The sequence below is a fragment of the Zootoca vivipara genome, chromosome 2, assembly GCF_965207765.1.
Source record: "Zootoca vivipara chromosome 2, rZooViv2.hap1.1, whole genome shotgun sequence".
NCBI lineage: Eukaryota > Metazoa > Chordata > Lepidosauria > Squamata > Lacertidae > Zootoca > Zootoca vivipara.
The window spans coordinates 120,764,321-120,783,840 of NC_142584.1; the positions used below are offsets into that span (position 1 = coordinate 120,764,321).

The following is a 19,520-nucleotide window of genomic DNA, read 5'->3' on the forward strand; positions in this document are numbered from 1 at the left end:
AGTTTCTCTCTGTATTGGAATTGCTGTTTTATATCTTAGAACTGTATTGCTACCTTTTAATTAGAAATCCCTGTATTAGGTATGTTTTCCAGGTATATTTTCTGTATGAACCCTGTATGATCCCAACCCACCTGAACCTTGCCCTACTACCACGGACACACGGACAATAGAGGGATTAGCTGGAACAACTTTATTCAAATAAATTGCCATCCTCAACGTAGCCCACCCTTCCATGGCCTGGAGGAAAACACCTGCCGGGCGGACTTCCACCCCACGGAAATCGCCAGGAACTGCCCCACCTCTGCACCCATCTCGACTGATTGCCCTTCCTGCCAAACAACAGGGAGCACCATCAGCGACAGGAGAAGAGCGATTGACATCTCTCCATCTGAAAGGAAAAGTCATCTCCGCACCCAGCTAATCCGATCCCCCACCCGTCGCCCTTGTCTCCCCCTCCCTCCCAGTCCAGAGATTTCCATGCAGGGACAGGAGGGTATATAAGGGGACTTTACCATTTCCCGGGGTTCCTTCCTTCTTTCCAGAGGCAGGGACCCTACAGCTGTAGCTTTGCATTCTGCAATAAAGGGATCAGTTTGTTTTTCCTGACAGCATCGCGTGGTCTCTGTCATTTTCCCGGCGGAGCTGAACTTAGTGCAAATTTTGGAGCTTCCGACCCACGTCTGTCCTTCTTAAAAGGCAACGCATTTTGGGGTACATTTTTCATAACAGTAGCCTGGCCGAACTAGGGCTATTGAGTGAACGACAGAGACCCATGAAGAGGCCATTGAAGGTCCTCAGCAAGACTTCTTGCCCCAGGTGCAACCAGAGACAGGGGTTGTGGGAGGTTGCAGGGTAACTGCTCCAGGGGAGGGCGAGGGGTTTTGGGGAAGGAAAAGGGGGAGAAAGGCAGAGAGCCATCTTGGCCGCCTGCAATGCTTTGGGCTTCTGTTCTCGTGCAAAAATGGGAAGGAGCCCTTGCCCTAACGAAAGAAAGAAAGAAGGCTTATGAAGATGACGGAAGAATATGCTGAGATGCCGAGACGAGCCATGAGAATTAAAGAATTCCTTGAAGGATGGAAATGTTTGCCAGATGGAGGGGGAAGCCATTCCTGACAGGAATGACTCCCCTTCTGGGGAAGGCAGGGCTTTCCACTTGCAAAGTCATTTCCAGAGGGAAAAGATGCAGACAGAGAAATGCTTGCTGGAGGGCCAGTTTTGTGAGGACTTTCCCTTGTCCTCGTCCTCTCCTTCACCCTGTTTCTTGAGGGAGTTTCCCCCCTGAATTTCCCTCTTGGCTGCTCCCCCTCCCAGCTTCTTCATTTATCCTTCCTTCTCTTCATGTCCCCGCCCCATTGTTTGGGGGCAGCTGGATTCCCCCCTCCCCCATGGCCAGGCAGGCCCAGGACGAGCCCAGGAGGTGACAGGGCCAGGAGATGGCGTTTCCCGCCCTTTTCCGAAAAAGGCAGGAACGCCATGTTGTTTCTTCCGGAGGCCCCAGCCTCTCCCTGAGACGCCATGGCTCCCCTGTGGGCCTCAGGGGTCCCACACTCTTGGGGTCTCTCCTCCCGGCTGAAGGAGGGCGGCACCTTCGGGTGCCAGCGCTCACTCCCTCAGCCACCTTCCTGCCATGATGTCTTGGCCTCCGCAGGGCAGCCTCTCTCCTCGCCATGTTGGCCCAAGAAGGAGAATGATAATAAGAAGCGCTTTATCTCCTCAGAGGTGGAGGTTTCCCTCAGGAGAGTTTGACCCCCAGACCAGCTTTTTTCGTCACCCCAAGAGTCAGTGCACTAGGAAAAGGGCTCCACCTGCAGGCCATGGGGAAAGGGAGCTCTTCCCAGACTGGAGACTCCCCTTCTGGCCCCTTGGGGTCCCAGGAGCCCTTTCTGGACGGCCCTCGCTTGCCACCCTAACAGGCCAAGACGTCTGTTCCTCTCCCTCAGGCAGTAGTTCAACAGGAGAAGTCGCTCCCACTCCAGATCCCTGCAGGTCTCGGGGGCCACTGCAGCCCAGTGGGGGGACTCTGGGGAACTGGTTGAACTGGGGTCCTCCCAGTCCAGCCCATGAGAAAAAGAGGGAGCTCTCAGAAGAAGAAGCCATTGAGGAGAAGAACCAAACTTGGCTGCTCTCTGCTGAGGGTCTCCTGCCTTTCTTCCAAGGCTTCCTGGGGGCTGCAATGGCCAGAGGAAGAGACAGCCCCCCCCCACCCTGAATCCCCTGCATACACTTCCAAATTGCGCTTGTCATTCCTATTCACCAGTCAAAGGATCACAGTAATAGTTGCAACCCAATGTCATCATAACACTGGGGAACAAAATTTTTGTTGCATTGACACCTGCAGTTGTTCTAAGCTAATTTCAACGTGCTGATCTCATACCTGAAGTTGGTTTTGTTCTGTAAACTCTAGTTGTTGTTGTTTTTGCAATTCATGTTTTTCACTTTTCAGCATAATCTTTGTTTTTCACAATGCAAGAATTCAATATTTTATTAAACAGATAGCCGAAGTAGTACAATATGATTATAAATGTAAGTGACTTATACAGCATTGAACATGGCATGCATAGCATGGAAATGACATGTATATCTATGTACAGTTGGAGGTATGCAAAAAAAAATGTATTCCCTTAGGCAGTGAGACTGTTTCTCTAGGTGAAGCTTCTCCCCTGGCATGAATTCCTGAGAGGGCGGAGGGACGTTGCCCTGCTATGAGTCCTGAAGAGCTCAAACTCACAGGAACAAACTCTGGGGTTGGGGCAAATGTCGAAAATGCTTTTAAATCTGTGACATTTTTTTTAAAAAAATTGTTTGGTTTGTTTTTGCTCTGTTGGGGTGGGATAAAAATTTAATTGTGGCTGGGGATTAGTTTAATTTTAGTATGAAGTTAATTTTAAAAAAAGTTTCTAATAAACTAGTTCTACTAAGGACCCCAAGATCTCCTGCAATGATTTTGCAAAGTTATTTGCAGATATAGTTGCTCAGATTCAGAAAGAGGTAAGCATCACTGTGGGAGCAGTGCCAAGGCGGGAGAGTGCTAGAGTTCTGTCTAGTCAAGTTGCATGGGATCTGTTTCAATGTTATCTCCAAGGATGTGGGTGGGCTGCTTGGATGAGTGAAACCGACCACCTGTCTCCTTGATCCTTGCCCATCCTGGCTCATAAAAGTGAGCCGGGAAGGGCTGGGCGATGGGCTCTGTGGGGTGGTGAATGCTTCCCTTTGTGAGGGAGCCCTCCCAGACCCACTGAAAGAGGCGGTTATTAAATCACTTCTTTAAAAAACACCTTTGGACTCAGCCAATATGGCCAACTTTCGCCCAGTCTCAGATCGCCTATTCTTGGGTGGGTGGTTGCCAAACAACTCCAGGCACACTTGGAGGATGCAGTTACAATGAACCAGACAGACAGCCTTATCGGTAGTGGCACCTGCCCTATGGAAAACCCTCGCATCAGATGTCAAGGATATAAACTATCTGACTTTTAAAAGACATATGGAGGCAGCCCTGTTTAGGTAAGTATTTAATGCTTGATGTTTTACATGTTTTCAATATTCTGTTGGGAGCTGCCCAGAGTGGCTGTGGAACACCAGCCAGATGGGAAGGGTGCAAATAATAAATTATTGTTATTATTTTTTAAAAAAATCCTTCCAGTAGCACCTTAAAGACCAACTAAGTTTGTTCATGCATGGTATCTGAAATAGTATACATGCACACGAAAGCTCATACCAATAACAAACTTAGTTGGCCTTTTAGGTGCTACCGGAAGATTTTTGTTTTGTTTTGATTTGATTATGGCAGACCAACATGGCTACCTACCTGTATCTGTTGTTATTATTATTATTATTTCTTTAAACATGCCAAGCACTGTTAAGGTTTCTCTGCTGTATGAAATTTTTGATGGGAGGTGAAACTAACCCTCCATCTGAAGCTCTTTCCACATTCCAAGCACTGATAGGGTTTCTCCCCTTTATGAATTCTTTGATGGGAAGTGAGACTATCCATCCGACTGAAGCTACTTCCACATTCCAAACATTTATAGGGTTTCTCCCCTGTATGAACTCTTTGATGGGAAGTGAGTTTACCCCTCCCACGAAATCTCTTTCCACATTCCAAGCATTGATGGGGTTTCTCCCCAGTATGAACTATTCGATGGGAACTGAGATGGGCCCTTTGGGTGAAGCTCTTTCCACATTCCAAGCATTTATAGGGTTTCTCCCCTGTATGAACTCTTTGATGGGAAGTGAGTTTACCCCTCTCACGAAAGCTCTTTCCACATTCCAAACACTGATAGGGTTTCTCCCCTGTATGAATTCTATGATGGATAGTGAGAGATGTGTTGTGACTGAAGCTCTTTCCGCATTGGAAGCATTTATATGGTTTATGACCTGTATGAATTTTTTTATGGGAAGTGAGACTAACATTCAGACTGAAGCTCTTCCCACATTCATTGCACTGAAAAGGTTTGTCCCCTGTATGAATTCTTTGATGGGAAGTGAGATTGGCGCTACAACTGAATCTCTTTCCACATTGCAAGCACTGATAGGGTTTCTCCCCTGTATGAATTCTTCGATGGGAAGCGAGTTTTCCACTCTCACGAAAGCTCTTTCCACATTCCAAGCACTGATAGGGTTTCTCCCCTGTATGAATTCTTTGATGGGTAGTGAGGTTGCTCGTCTGACTGAAGCACTTTCCACATTGCAGACACCGATAGGGTTTATCCCCTGTATGAATTCTTTGATGAGAAGTGAGACTCTGCCTCTGACTGAATCTCTTTCCACATTGCAAGCACTGATAGGGTTTCTCCCCTGTATGAATTCTTTGATGGGAAGTGAGCTCTGAGCTCAGCCTGAAGCTATTTCCACATTCCAGGCACTGATAGGGTTTCTCCCCTGTATGAATTCTTTGATGGTAAGTGAGATATGAGCTGTTTCTGAAGCTCTTTCCACATTCCAAGCACTTATAGGGTGTCTCCCCTGTATGAATTCTTTGATGGGAAGTGAGATTGCTCCTCTGACTGAAGCACTTTCTACACTGCAAACACTGAAAGGGTTTTTCCCTTGTATGAATTCTTTGATGGGTAGTGAGACTATCCTTCCGACTGAAGCTCTTTCCACATTCCAAGCACTGATACAATTTATCTCCACTGCGTGTTTTTTCGTGTGAAGTCAGGCTATCCCTCCGAACGAAGCTCTTTCTTTGATAGGAGGTGGACTGGGAGCTCTGACGGATGTTCTCTCCACAATCTGAATATTTATACGACTTCTCCACTATGTGGATTCTGTTGTGGCCCCCCTTGTTCTTCCCTTCCAATCCATCACCATCTGCAATGAAGAGAGAAGCTAAATAGAGCCTCCGGAAGAAATGAAGGGTCAGATTTTTAAAAAATGTTAATGAATGCTTATGATAGACAAAAACTGAAAATAATTAGTTATGAGGCCTTAGTATAATTTTTATAGTAGGCATCCCTGTTTAGGGAGGCTTTTAATATTTAATCAATTATTTTATTTCATTTTCCTGTTGGAAGCCGCCCAGAGTGGCTCGGAAAACCCATCCAGATGGGCGGGGTATAAATAATAAATTATTATTATTATCTTACTACCTTTGTTGGCTGGTATTTATTGACATATTGCTTGGCTTTTATATGGGATAGATTTTGGCTCAATCATGGAATTCTCTTCATCTCCAAGGTCAGTCATCTCTTTGGTCAACAAAATGCCCACATAAGAAAAAACAAAAACAACAAACCTAATAGAAGTTACTTCAACTACCCTAAAAATGCTGAAGATGACATTTAAAAAGGCCAGGGTGGTTCAGACAAGCCTGGCCATTGATTAAAAAGGCATGACTAGAAGAAGAATATTCACAGAAAATACAGTTGATATCCCAGATGATGTTCGTCTCCATCAAAATAGTGGAGGTTCATCACATAGAGGTGTGTATGGAATTTCAAAACTGATATGATGATCCAACAGAGAGTTTTACCGTGGGAGTCCATGATCCCAAGATTCTCTTCCTTGGCTTCCTTATGCAGAGCTCTTTGGTCAGGATCCAGCAATATCCACGCCTTGTCTGTGAAAGAAACAGCAACATCTTCACCTGCACACTCCCCACCAACTGTTGCCTCAATCTGGTTGGTCTATATTTAAATTTATACGTAAATCACTTTCTTCAGTTTGAACCCCGTGTGGCGTTTGCCCGTTCTTTTGGAAATGTCTGTACAGGGGGGAGAGAAAGGGTTAATAGGTAGACCAATAGAAAAACCCAGAGGCAGAGCCTACTTGCCTTTAAAAGGCTTAGCCAGAGGTTTAGACAGTTGAGAAGCCATTGGAAGTTCAGAGAAAGATAGTTTGGTTGGTTTCCTGTGGGTGGGGGGCATAGGAGTCAGAGTGGGTTAGAGACAGAGGGGAGACAGAGAGAGTGAATCGGATTACAGTGTTTCAAAGTATTTAAAACTTGTTTGCGTTCACAATAAACTGGAATCTTTCTTAATACGTTACAACCTGACTGAGTCTGAATATATTAGCAGGGAAACCCGGTTGGTGGCAGTGGAAGAGAATAGATGTGGTGGCACAGGGTCAATAGTCCGTGGAAGGACCGGGGGCTCTGTGTGAACGCCGCACCCCCCCTCCCATGTTCATGAGGAGACCATCTCTGTATTGTTTCATTGGTAACAGAAGAGGAAAAATGACTATTAATCACACTTAATCTAAGCACAACGGCCACCAGAGCTCCTGACTAGGCATTCGGCTTTGCGATGTTGAATGCTCTCTGTTCTCTTCTGTTTCCCTTGTTTAGTTTAATCCAATTCATGAACCTAGAACTCCTACACTGTCAACTAATGCTGAACCATATTATATTTGTTTAGTCGTGTCTGACTCTTCGTGACCCCATGGACCACAGCACGCCAGGCACTCCTGTCTTCCACTGCCTCCGGCAGTTGGGTCAAACTCATGTTCGTAGCTTCGAGAACACTGTCCAACCATCTCGTCCTCTGTCATCCCCTTCTCCTTGTGCCCTCAATCTTTCTCAAGCTATTCCTGCATATAGATATCCTGTTATAGATATTCCTGCAAATTTATTCTGCTAGTTTTGAGATGTACAAATGACATGAGAAGACTTGGTCTACATATTTGTATCATTTAGTTGTCCTATGATCCTTGATTTTAAAAGCAAATAAAAAGTTATTCCAAAAAGAAAAGAAAAAGGCAACACACGGAGGCCCCATCTGTGTTTGATCTGCAAAGCAGGATCAGGTTGCTTTCAAGAGTCGTGGCTTCTAGTGCTACCCAGTAAGTTGTCTTACATTGGTAGGGTATTCAGACCATGTTACTGGTTTTAGACATTTTGAACCACCAACACATTGCGTTGGCTGGGGAGCTGTGATGTATCTTGGCTCCCAAATGCCTTGCGACTCAAACGTTTCAGCTCCTGAACGATCAAAAACCAGAAGTGATTGTTCCATTTTCCAACGATTTTTGGAAGCCAAACATCCATGGGACAGACAAGCTGCTTCTGTGACGGAAAAGTTTGTTTGCTGAGCAGGTTGAGTCACCGAGTGGTCCCTTCCCCCCGCCAGCAAACAGTTAACTAGCAACAGCTCCTGATTGGTCAGAGTACCAGGGGAGCCAGTTGGATTTATTTTCTGACAGTAGAGATCTTTCTGATCAGGGGTAGAGCTGAGGAGAGCCGAGAATTGACAATATATGCTCTCAGGTTCTGAATTGCAGAAAACTGTTAAAATATAAAAGACACAGTCCACATGGGGTTTACAGGACAAAGGGTCCTCAGAGGGAATAATCTGACAGGAAAGGGCAGTTGTGATTCCGAGGCCAATTAAAGTCCAATTTAAAACCCAAGTTCCTGGAAATGTGTGCGGAGAAGTCTGATCTATGGAAGATGTTTAAAAGGAAGTAACCTTAAGCTTGAACAGCATACAGCCTATAACTTGAAACCGTATTCATGTTAATAGAAAAAACAACAACAGCACTGTTTGTTCCATTTCAGTGGAAGAAGAAGAAGAACCAAAACTCCTTCTTTACATTTGTTATAATAAAGTTAGTTTGCAAACTGTTTTCTCAAAAAAAAATTAACATATAGACACAATACATCTCATCCTATCTTTTTTCTTAACATCTCTTGCTTGCTTGAGCCTTGTGACTTCCTTCCATCATGTCTAATAGGTTACCTATTTATACCATATAATTAATTTCATTATGTTTTGTTTCTTTTTTTAGTTGCGGCAATATCTATCTCATAACATTGTTTGGCATAAATAAGTGATATTTTAATCTTACAAATCTTCTGAGAGTCCTACTCTGTTTTCCCAAAGAAAACCCACTGTCACTCGTGATTCATACTACATTGGGGAATTTCACCCGAGGGAAAGGGAAGCAGAGGGCTGGCCCAGCAGCACCGGAGAGAGAAAGTGACGTTGCATAATTGCAGCTTCAAATTGGCTCTTCTGGTGGCAAGAGCCAATCAAAAGCCGCGCCTCGGAAGTAGAACAGACTTCCAAAATGGATTCCGATTATACGACTGTATTCCTGGCTCAAATTGCCTGCAGGGGACAAAGGCGCAGGCAGGCAGCAGGTGGAGGAACCTGAAATGGTGCTCCCCTTCTCCATCTCCATCCGCCTGCCTGCCTCCCCCCACCCCCAAGATGAGCAAGCCCCCATACCTCTCTGGCTCCATCCCTCCATGTCCCCATCTTCACTCCCCTGGGACTCACCAGATCTCTCGGAGGTCCCTGGGAGGGAACGCTCAGAGGTTGTGGGGAGGGATGCAGGAGACAACCTCACCAGGTCGACCGTCCATCTTCCCCCTTCCATCTTCGCTAGCTTTGCAGGATCCGTCTCTTTCATCCTTCCTGAGGAGTCGAGAAGCCAAACAAGCTGCAGGGTCCTGGGAGAGAGGAAGAAGCAAAGGGAGCCTCAGAGGCCCTGCAGGGATTCTCCTGCCCTAGATATTCCTGTGTCCCTTAAGAAGCACAAACGGAGCAGCCCCTTCCCAACAGAAGACCCATTTCTAAACAACTCCAGGATGGCATAGTATCTCCAGTGGTTCCAATTTCCTCTGTTTGCTCCTCACCCCACTTCGTAAGCCTGGCATGGTCTGCACAGTAGTGACCCATTCAACTCAGTGGGTATAATTGACAGAATTTGGTGCAAAAACCAGTCACCATCCTGTCCCCAAGCCGGAAAACTGCAACCCCAGAGCATGGGCAGAAAGTAGACAAATAGCTACTTGTAAGTGCCCCCATGCTAGGTGCTTTGTATGGAGAGCCCTGTTGACGCTCTTTGAGCTCTTTCATGGCAAGCCAGGCAGGCGTTGTGGCCGTATCTGCCACCATCTGGGGTTGCATGGGTTTCTCCCCTCTATGAAGACTATCTGCTAGATTTTCCCCTCAGAAGGTTTTACAAGTACCTATCTAGCAGTTCGAAAGCACGTCAAAATGCAAGTAGATAAATAGGAACCGCTACAGCAGGAAGGTAAACAGCGTTTCCATGTGCTGCTCTGGTTTGCCAGAAGCGGCTTTGTCATGCTGGCCACATGACCTGGAAGCTATACGCCAGCTCCCTCGGCCAATAATGCGAGATGAGCGCGCAACCCCAGAGTCGGTCACGACTGGACCTAATGGTCAGGGGTCCCTTTACCTTTACCTTTATCAGGATTGTAAGAATTTTATTACAGTTAGCCAAAAAGGATTTTATGCATCCCATGTCCCCTGTTAGTAGTACAAGTCACGCAATGACTGATAATCCCTCCTCATTTGTCCCAGAAGGTTGGGAGAAGGAGTCTTTTATACTTGCATTAGCATTTCCTATGGATAGTTCTGAACTTTGCTTTCATATTAGTCCATCTACTTGTTAACCCTGAATAGGGGAGAGACATGTTTTGTTGCATCTGGGACAGAAGAAGTGGTCGGGCTTTTGCTGCTGCAGATGCAGAAGGGCTTTTATTTATTCTCCCTGTGCTCCCCCCATGTGCAAATGTTTCCCTCTGGCAGCAGCCTATTTGCATGTTCAGTTTCCCTTGACCCAAAGCCCCCTCCCCATAAAGGAAGGCTTAGCAGAGAGGAAAAGGAGGACCCTCTGCTCCCGACTTGGGGGTCTCCCCCCACGGTGCATGATCTGAACAGGGATCCCCCATGCACCTTCCCTGCACCCCTGGGACCCCATTCTCCCCATTGCACCTTCAGGGGGGAGAGAGAGAGACTCACCCAATTCCAGGAGGGGCACCGAGGAAGCTTTTTGCAAAGGCGAGAGCAGAAAGCAGCCTCCTCTCTGCCGGCAGGAAGGGATGTGGGAGGGGGGAATTTAGCCACGGAGGACCTTGACTCCCCCTTCACTTCCTGTCCTCTCTAGGAATCCGGCTTTGCTCCTTTTAACCCTTGCAAAGCCGAGGGCACCCCCTCCCTCTCCCTGCCTGCAGTTTTCCTGCTTCTGCGTCTGCGCTCAAGGGGCTGCCCCCTCCCCTCTCCTCCATCTGTGCCAAGGACTCTGCCCCAAGGAGCCCACATCTGATCCAGAATAATAGAAAGGGAGTCGAAACAAAATTTAAAAATTCCTTCCAGCAGCACCTTAAAGACCAACTAAGTATTTTATTTTGGTATGAGCTTTCGTGTGCATGCACACTTCTTTTTTATTTTGTTTCGACTACGTCAGACCAACACGGCTACCCATCTGTAACTAGAACGAAAGGGAGACGTGCGGCCATTTGGGGTGTGTGTGTTACGTTGGCTCTCCCCCTCCCCCAAGATAGAGGCTCCTGGATCCCAAGGAAAGGCTGTTGGGATGGAGAAGAGGCTAAGAAATGGCTCCATCAAGACACCCCCTCAATTAAAAAAAAAACACCCTCCCGGTCAGCGAGCGGGGGGGGGGAGAATGGAAGGGGGGGCTTCCCAGCCAGGAGAGCCCTCCCCTTCCTAAAATAATGTCTCCTCCCGCCAAGTGCACTTTCCTGTTTTTGCAGCCCAGGAAAAGAGACAAATGAGGAAATGTCCCCTGCGAAGAATGAAACGCACACGTGATTCTGGGGGGAGGGGAAAATGTGGAAGCCCCCCCCTTAAAGCACCAAAGGCAGGAAAGGGGAGGATGGGGGGGGAAGAGGGGCACATGTTGCTCAGGGGGCAGCCCTCCCCACACTATGTGACTCTCCCCCCCCCCAACTCCAGTTCAGAGCAAGAGGGTCACCTGCCATCCTTTCCCTGGGTTTCCTGCCAGAAAACCAGTTTATACGGGGCTCCCAGAACCATCTGACCCCGTTACAGGGAACCAGGCAGAGGGCCTTCTCGGTAGTGGCACCCACCCTGTGGAATGCCCTCCCACTAGAGGTCAAAGAGAACAATTACCAGACCTTTAGAAGGCATCTCAAGGCAGCCCTGTTTAGGGAAGCTTTTAATGTTTGATGGATTTCTGTAAAATAAAAAAATTCCTTCAGTAGCACCTTAAAGACCAACTAAGTTTTTATTTTGGTATGAGCTTTCGTGTGCATGCACACTTCTTCAGATAGATTTCTGTATTTTAGAATTTCTGTTTTTTTGGAAGCCGCCCAGAGTGGCTGGGGGAACCCGGCCAGATGGGCGGGGTATAAATAATAAATTATTATTATTATTATTATTATTATTATTATTATTATTATTATTATTATTATTATTTCTCACCCCAGAGCAGGACCAATCAGCCAATCAGAAGCCTCTCCATTTGAGAGCTGGCCAATCCCCTTTCAGATTCCCCTTGGCCTCATCCTCTTTCCTGAGGGAGTTTTACTCCTGAGTTTCCCTCTTGGCTGCTCCCCTTCCCAGCTTCTCCTTCTTCCTTCCTTCTCTTCCTCCCCCCCCATTGTTTGGGGGCAGCTGGATCCCCCCTCCCATGGCCAGACAGGCCCTGGAGGAACCCACGGAGGTGGCAGGGCCAGGAGATGGCGTTTCCCACCCTTTTCCTCAGCCACCTTCCTGCCATGTTGGCTTGGCCTCCCCAGAGCAGCCTCTCTCCTTGCCAAACCACTTCTGGCTCCTCAGGGTCCCAGGGGACCTTTCTGGATGGCTCTCGCTTGTTCTTCCCCCTCAGGCGGTAGTTCAACAGGAGAAGTCGCTCCCTTTCCGGATCCCTGTGGGTCTCAGGGGGCCACTGGAGCACAGTGGGGAGACTCAGGGGAACTGGCTCAACTAGGGTCCTCCCAGTCCAGCCCAGACAAGAAAGTGAGCTCTCAGAAGAGGAAGCCATTGCGGAGAACTGGACTTGGCTGCTGAGGGTCTCCTGCCTTTCTTCCAAGGCTTCCTGGGGGCTGCAATGGCCAGAGGAAGAGGCAGGCCCCCCACCCTGAATCCCCTGCAGGCCCCTGGGGAGCAACCAGAGCTCTTCCTCTTGCCATGGCTAAGCCTGCCTCAGTTTCCTTCCCCAAGGCCTTGGAGGAACCTTAGGGTGCGGAATGACAACCCCAAAAGGAGTTTAGGTTCCTGGCAAATGGGGAAAGGAACATTATGTTGCATCTTTCCAGATGAGTCCAGGAATGGCCTCCAAGGTCCAGGGACTGATCTGCCCTGGCTTCCTCCTCGGAGGTCCCTTCAGAAGTAGAAGGGGTCCCAGGTCTCCATGGGGGGAACGGGGAGAAGCACCCCTGAGGCCTGTGTTCGAGGCAGAGTCTTTCGCCTTTTACGCCCCAACGACCTTCTCTGTGGTGTTTATGTGAGCTCTAGAGATGGGATCACATACAGATCCTCCTCTTTAGGGATTTCTGCTCCTTCCTTGCCTAGGGAAGCAGCCTCCGTGGCATGCAAGGGGAGGCGGGGCACATTGATACACCAACAATATATCAATTTCGATAAACGTTGTGTCGTGACATCACAAAAATGTCTCTGTACATGTGTGAGTACAACAGTTGTGACCGCGCCACCCACCAGTCAGCCGTTGGCGTTTGACGAGAGTAGGTGTGTTTTTAGCGCGGCCAAATAAAAAATTACATGAAATGGAAACGTGGAGCACTTTGATACACTAAGACACGGGGCACATTGATACGTATAGAAGTGCCCAGTTAGTGTACAATTTCTGATGTTCCCAATCCTGAAAATATAAATGTTGGATATTTCCTACTCATTAAATTTGAAAAGAAACTACTGTTGTTTAGAACATGGTCAAAATCATTTCTAAATATAATATGACCAATTTTCAAGTGTCCTATCTCAGGGGAAAACCAGGATTTTGTATGTTGTTTTGCAGTTGCCAAAACCAAAGGGATCCTCCACAATCCTTTAACACCATAGGCTTGGTCAGGATTCTTCCATGTGCCGACTCTTCCAAGGTTACCTGCATATTCCCGGAGGACTGACCTTGCTGCTCGTCTTCATATTCCTGATCAACTGTGATGAGGGAGAGATCTTCAAATGGAGTCTGTTCCTCGTCTTCCATGTTAAGGGGGAGCACTTCAAATCGTAGAAGCCCAAAATACCCATTTAGGACCATTTTGAAATAAATTTGAACACAGAGACAGATAAAAGGGTAATTTGGGATGCAAGCAAGGCTGTCATGGGAAGATTTTTGATACAACAGAATGCGATCAGAAAGAAACAACAAAATGAGAAAAAAGAGAACGTTCTGTCACAGTTGAAAGAAAAAGAGAATACATTGAGGTGTAATCCAAAAAATCAGCATTCAAAAAGAAATCAAATTATTGCAAGTACAGTATTCACAATTAATAAATCAGGAAATAGAGTGGAAGATTAAAAGGATGAATCAAAGGACATTTGAATCTGCCAACAAATGTGGGAAATTATTAGCATGGCAATTGAAAAAGGGACAAATATTAAATACGATAACTAATATCAAGATGGAAGAGAAGATTATTGAGAACCCAACAGAGATAAGGAAATGTTTTCAAAAGTATTATAAACAGCTTTATAAAAAAGGAGAAAGAACAATTGGACAAGATAGAACAATTATTGGGCAAAAATGGACTGCAAAAGATTCCGTTTGATAAGATAACATCATTTAATTATAGAATTACAAATCAATAAGTGGAACATGACATAAATCAATTGAGAAACGACAAGGCACCAGGACCAGATGGACTGAAAATATAATAAGACGTTGAAAGACGTTCTGGGCTGCATCAATAGGAGTACAGCATCTAGATCAAGGGAAGTAATAGTACCACTGTATTCTGCTCTGGTCAGACCTCACCTGGAGTACTGTGTCCAGTTCTGGGCACCACAGTTCAAGAAGGATACTGACTAGCTGGAACGTGTCCAGAAGAGGGCAACCAAAATGGTCAAAGGCCTGGAAACAATGCCTTATGAGGAACGGCTTAGGGAGCTGTGTATGTTTAGCCTGGAGAAGAGAAGGTTAAGGGGTGATATGATAGTCATGTTCAAATATATAAAAGGATGTCATATAGAGGAGGGAACATCCTGACAATAAGAGCTGTTCGACAGTGGAATTTGCTGCCAAGAAGTGTGGTGGAGTCTTTAAGCAGAGGCTTGACAGGCATATGTCAACAATGCTTTGATGGTGTTTCTAAAAGATGGGTCAAACCGCTGCACTCCAAACATTGACTAGCTCCATCCACAGCTAGTCAACTGACTCACCAGAAGCCCCACCCCTCACTTCCAAGGTCACCTACAGGTCACCAGCCAGAAACAAACACACACACACAAAATCCAAGAGGCAGAAGCCCTAGAAAACAAGCACAAGCACACAAATAAGGAAACAAATAAGCACACAAACTTTCTCTCACACAGCCCCCAAAAAACCTCCTCTCACACAGCCCCAAAAAGTCAAACCCACAAAACCTACAGTGTCTACCAAGCTCAGCTCCCCTTGTGTTCCCTCCTCAGTCGCTGCACTCCAAACACTGACTAGCTAGTAAGAGCTATTTGACAGTGGAATTTGCTGCCAAGGAGTGTGGTGGAGTCTCCTTCTTTGGAGGTCTTTAAGCGGAGGCTTGACAGCCATCTGTCAGGAATGCTTTGATGGTGTTTCCTGCTTGGCAGGGGGTTGGACTGGATGGCCCTTGTGGTCTCTTCCAACTCTATGATTCTAAGCCCAGACCATGTCATTACCGAGGAGGCAGGTTTTGTCATTGTTTGAAGACCATTGTTTGAAGACCATCCCTGCCTCCGGGTCTGGTCTTGACTGGAAGGATACTGGAATCAACAAGGGAGATCCACATGACCTGAAGGTGCTGCTGTGCAATGCCAGGTCAATGATTCACAAGACAGCGGTCATCCAGGACTTGATCGTGGATAAAGGACCTGAAGCACATTGACATGTTCTTGCCACTGCTTGTCTATCAGGATTTTTATTATTTGATGGGAAGTGAGTTCATTGCTGTGACAGCAGCAGGAGGAGGAGGAGGAGGAGACTTTCTACTCCAGAACAAGAACTATGTTGGGTGAGTAAGGCTGAGAGACTTGAGAGAAGTGTGACTAGCCCAAGGTCACCCAGCAGCTGCATGGGGAGGAGCGGAGAGGCGAACCCGGTTCCCCAGATTAGGAGTCCATTGCTCTTAACCACAGCTCTTTCCACATTCCAATCACTGATAGAGTTTCTCTCCTTTATGAATTCTTTGATGGGAAGTGAGACAATCCTTCTGCCTGAAGCTCTTTCTCCCCTGTATGAATTCTTTGATGGGAAGTGAGTTCATTGCTGTAACTGAAGAAGAGGAGGAGGAGGAGTAGTTTGAATTTGATATCCCGCTTTTTCACTATGCTAAGTAGTCTCAAAGCGGCTAACAATCTCTTTTTCCTTCCTCCACCACAACAAGCACTCTGTTAGGTGAGTGAGGCTGAAAAACTTCAGAGATATGTGAGTAGCCCAAGGAAACCCAGCAGCTGCATGTGGAGGAGCGGGGAATCATATTATGAGTTCACTGCTCTTAACCACTACACCTGTGTTGTCTTTTTCCTTTCTTTTGGGTTTCTCCCCTGTATGAATTCTTTGGTGGGAACTGAGACTGTGGCTCTGACTGAAACTCTTTCCACATTCCAAGCACTGATAGGGTTTCTCTCCTCTATGAATTCTTTGATGGGAAGTGAGACAATCCTTCCGCCTGAAGCTCTTTCCACATTCCACACACTGATAAGGTTTCTCCCCTGTATGAACTCTTTGATGGGAAGTGAGTTTACCCCTCCCACGAAATCTCTTTCCACATTCCAAGCATTGATGGGGTTTCTCCCCAGTATGAACTATTTGATGGGAATTGAGATGGCCCCTTTGAGTGAAGCTCTTTCCACATTCCAAGCATTGATAGGGTTTCTCACCTGTATGAGTTCTTTGATGGGAAGCGAGTTTTCCACTCTCACTAAAGCCCTTTCCACATTCCTGGCACTGATAGGGTTTCTCCCCTGTATGAATTTTATGATGCAAAGTGAGACTGGTACTTACTCTGAAGTTCTTTCCACATTCAAAGCACTGATAGGGTTTCTCACTTGTATGAATTCTATGATGGGAAGTGAGACCGGTGCTCTGACTGAAGCTCTTTCCACATTCATGGCAATGAAAAGGTTGCTCCCCTGTATGAATTCTTTGATGGGAAGTGAGAGTCTTACTGTGACGGAAGCTCTTTCCACATTCCAAGCACTGATAGGGTTTCTCCCCTGTATGAGTTCTTCGATGGGAAGCGAGTTTTCCACTCTCAGTAAAGCTCTTTCCACATTCCAAGCACTGATAGGGTGTCTCCCCTGTATGAATTCTTTGATGTTTAGTGAGATTGCTCCTCTGACTGAAACACTTTCCACATTGCAAACACTGATGGGGTTTATCCCCTGAATGAATTCTTTGATGGGAAGTGAGCTCTGAGCTTTGACTGAAGCTCTTTCCACATTCCAAACACTGATAGGGTTTCTCCCCTGTATGAATTCTTTGATGCAAAGTGAGACTGGCACTTACTCTGAAGCTCTTTCCAAATTCAAAGCACTGATAGGGTTTCTCCCCTGTATGAATTCTTTGATGGGAGGTGAGTTCTGAGCTCTGTCTGAAGCTCTTTCCACATTCCAAGCACTGATAGGGTGTCTCCCCTGTATGAATTCTTTGATGCAAAGTGAGACTGGCACTTACTCTGAAGCTCTTTCCAAATTCAAAGCACTGATAGGGTTTCTCCCCTGTATGAATTCTTTGATGGGAGGTGAGTTCTGAGCTCTGACTGAAGCACTTTCCGCATTGCAAACACTGATAGGGTTTCTCCCCTGTATGAAGTCTTTGGTGGAAAGTGAGAATGTCCTTCCGACTGAAGCTCTTTCCACTTTCCAAGCACTGATAGGGTTTCTCCCCTTTATGAATTCTTTGATGGGAAGTGAGACTGTGGCTGTGGCTGAAGCTCTTTCCGCATTCCAAGCACTGATAGGGTTTCTCCCCTGTATGAATTCTTTGATGGGAAGTGAGACTGTTGCTCTGACTGAAGCTCTTTCCGCATTCCAAGCACTGATAGGGTTTCTCCCCTGTATGAATTCTTTGATGGGAAGTTAGATTGCTCTTCTGACTGAAGCTCTTCCCACATTCCAAGCACTCATATAATTTCTCTCCGCTCTTTGTTCTGTCATGTGAAGTGAGCCTATCCCTCCGAATGAAGCTCTTTCTTTTATGGGAGGTGGACTGGGAGCTCTGGCGGATGTTCTCTCCATACTCTGAATATTTATATAACTTCTCTGCTATATGGATTCTGTTGTGTTCCCCCTTGTTCTTCCCTTCCAATTCATCACCATCTGCAATTAAGAGAGAAGTTAATTAATCAGAAGGGTGGTGATAATGGGTGATTGGCTGATAGGTGTGGTAAACCTGTTGATGACTGTTAACGACAGGTTATCATGTATAATGAGATAAGAATCCAATGTCTCTATTCAGACCAGGTCTCTCCATGGAGTTTGATAATAAGTTGTAATTCAGCAACTTCTCTTTCCAGTCAATTTCTGAAATTCTTTTGTAATAATGAATTATTACTTTAATAATGAATTATTATATTAATGAATGCTTGTGATAGAGGAAGAACTGAATATAATTAGTTGTGAGGCCTTACTATAATTTTCAATGCCTTTGTTGGCTGGTATTTATTGAGATATTTCTTGGCTTTTATCGGGCATAGATCTTGTTTGGCTCAATCATGGAATTCTCTTCATCTCCAAGGCCTGTCATCTATTTGGTCAACAAAATGCCGACAGAAGAAAAAACAAAAACAACAAACCTGAAGTTTCTTCAACTTCCCTAAAAATTCTGAAGATGACATTTAAAAAGGCCTGGGTAGTTCAGACAACCCCTTCATGGATCACTGCCTTGTTGTGGCGAAGGGGCTTAAATAACTTAGAGAAGTTATGTTTTGACCAAACGTGATCCCCCTGGAGAAGGACCCGCCAAGCCACTCCAGTATCCCTGCCAAGAAAACTCCATGGATGTGTATTTCCGCTGCAATTTGCTCCAAAAGAGCCCCCCCCCGGAAATGCAATAAAGCCAAATGGCTGTCCAACGAGGCCTTACAAATAGCGGGGGAGAGGAGGCAAGCAAAATGCAAGGGAGATAGGGGAAGATACAGGAAACTGAATGCAGATTTCCAAAAAATAGCAAGGAGAGACAAGAGGGCCTTCTTAAACGAGCAATGCAAAGAAATAGAGGAAAGCAATAGAATGGGGGAAACCAGAGATCTCTTCAAGAAAATTGGAGATATGAAAGGAACATCACTGCAGATGGTGGCAGCAGTCACAAAATTAAAAGACGCCCGCTTCTTGGGAGAAAAGCAATGGCAAACCTAGACAGCATCTTAAAAAGCAGAGACATCACCTTGCCTACAAAGGTCCGTATAGTTAAAGCTATGGTTTCCCCAGTAGTGATGTATGGAAGTGAGAGCTGGACCATAAAGAAGGCTGATCGCTGAAGAATTGATGCTTTTGAATTATGGTGCTGGAGGAGACTCTTGAGAGTCCCATGGACTGCAAGAAGATCAAACCTATCCATTCTGAAGGAAATCAGCCTTGAGTGCTCACTGGAAGGACAGATCCTGAAGCTGAGGCTCCAATACTTTGGCCACCTCATGAGAAAAGAAGACTCCCTGGAAAAGACCCTGATGTTGGGAAAGATTGAGGGCACAAGGAGAAGGGGACGACAGAGGACGATATGGTTGGACAGTGTTCTCGAAGCTACAAACATGAGTTTGACCAAACTGCGGGAGGCAATGGAAGACAGGAGTGCCTGGCATGCTCTGGTCCATGGGGTCACGAAGAGTCGGACACGACTAAATGACTAAACAACAAAACTTCAGACAAGCCTGGTCATTGATTAAAAAGGCATGACTAGAAGAATATTCACAGAGAAAACAGTTGATATCCCTCCATTCATGGTTCACAGTGGGGATGTTAGAATCCCAAATGATATTTGTCTCCATCAAAATAGTGGAGGTTCATCACATAGAGCAGGCACGGCCAATAGGTCGATCGCGATCTACCAGTCGCTCGCCAGGAAGTGTCTGGTCGATCGTGGGTAGATCGTGGGTTCCTTAGTGATGGCCAGTCTAAAAGAAAAAGAGAGAGCTGTCCCCCTAAAAAACCCTCAAT

At 46.2% G+C, this 19,520-nt stretch overlaps 1 protein-coding gene across 1 annotated transcript in view; it reads right to left on the reverse strand.

Annotated features, from left to right (window-relative positions):
• Positions 1-2,464: 2,464 nt before the first annotated feature.
• The window catches only part of LOC118081237 (uncharacterized), a 79,807-nt gene continuing 62,751 nt past the window's right edge, over positions 2,465-19,520 (reverse strand). Inside the window, 6 exon segments of the mRNA XM_088662571.1 lie at positions 2,465-5,310; positions 5,972-6,058; positions 8,718-8,890; positions 10,209-10,331; positions 11,987-12,117; positions 15,841-17,684. Coding sequence (XP_088518697.1) covers positions 3,830-5,310; positions 5,972-6,058; positions 8,718-8,890; positions 10,209-10,331; positions 11,987-12,117; positions 15,841-17,684 — 3,839 coding nt within the window. The 3' untranslated portion in view covers positions 2,465-3,829.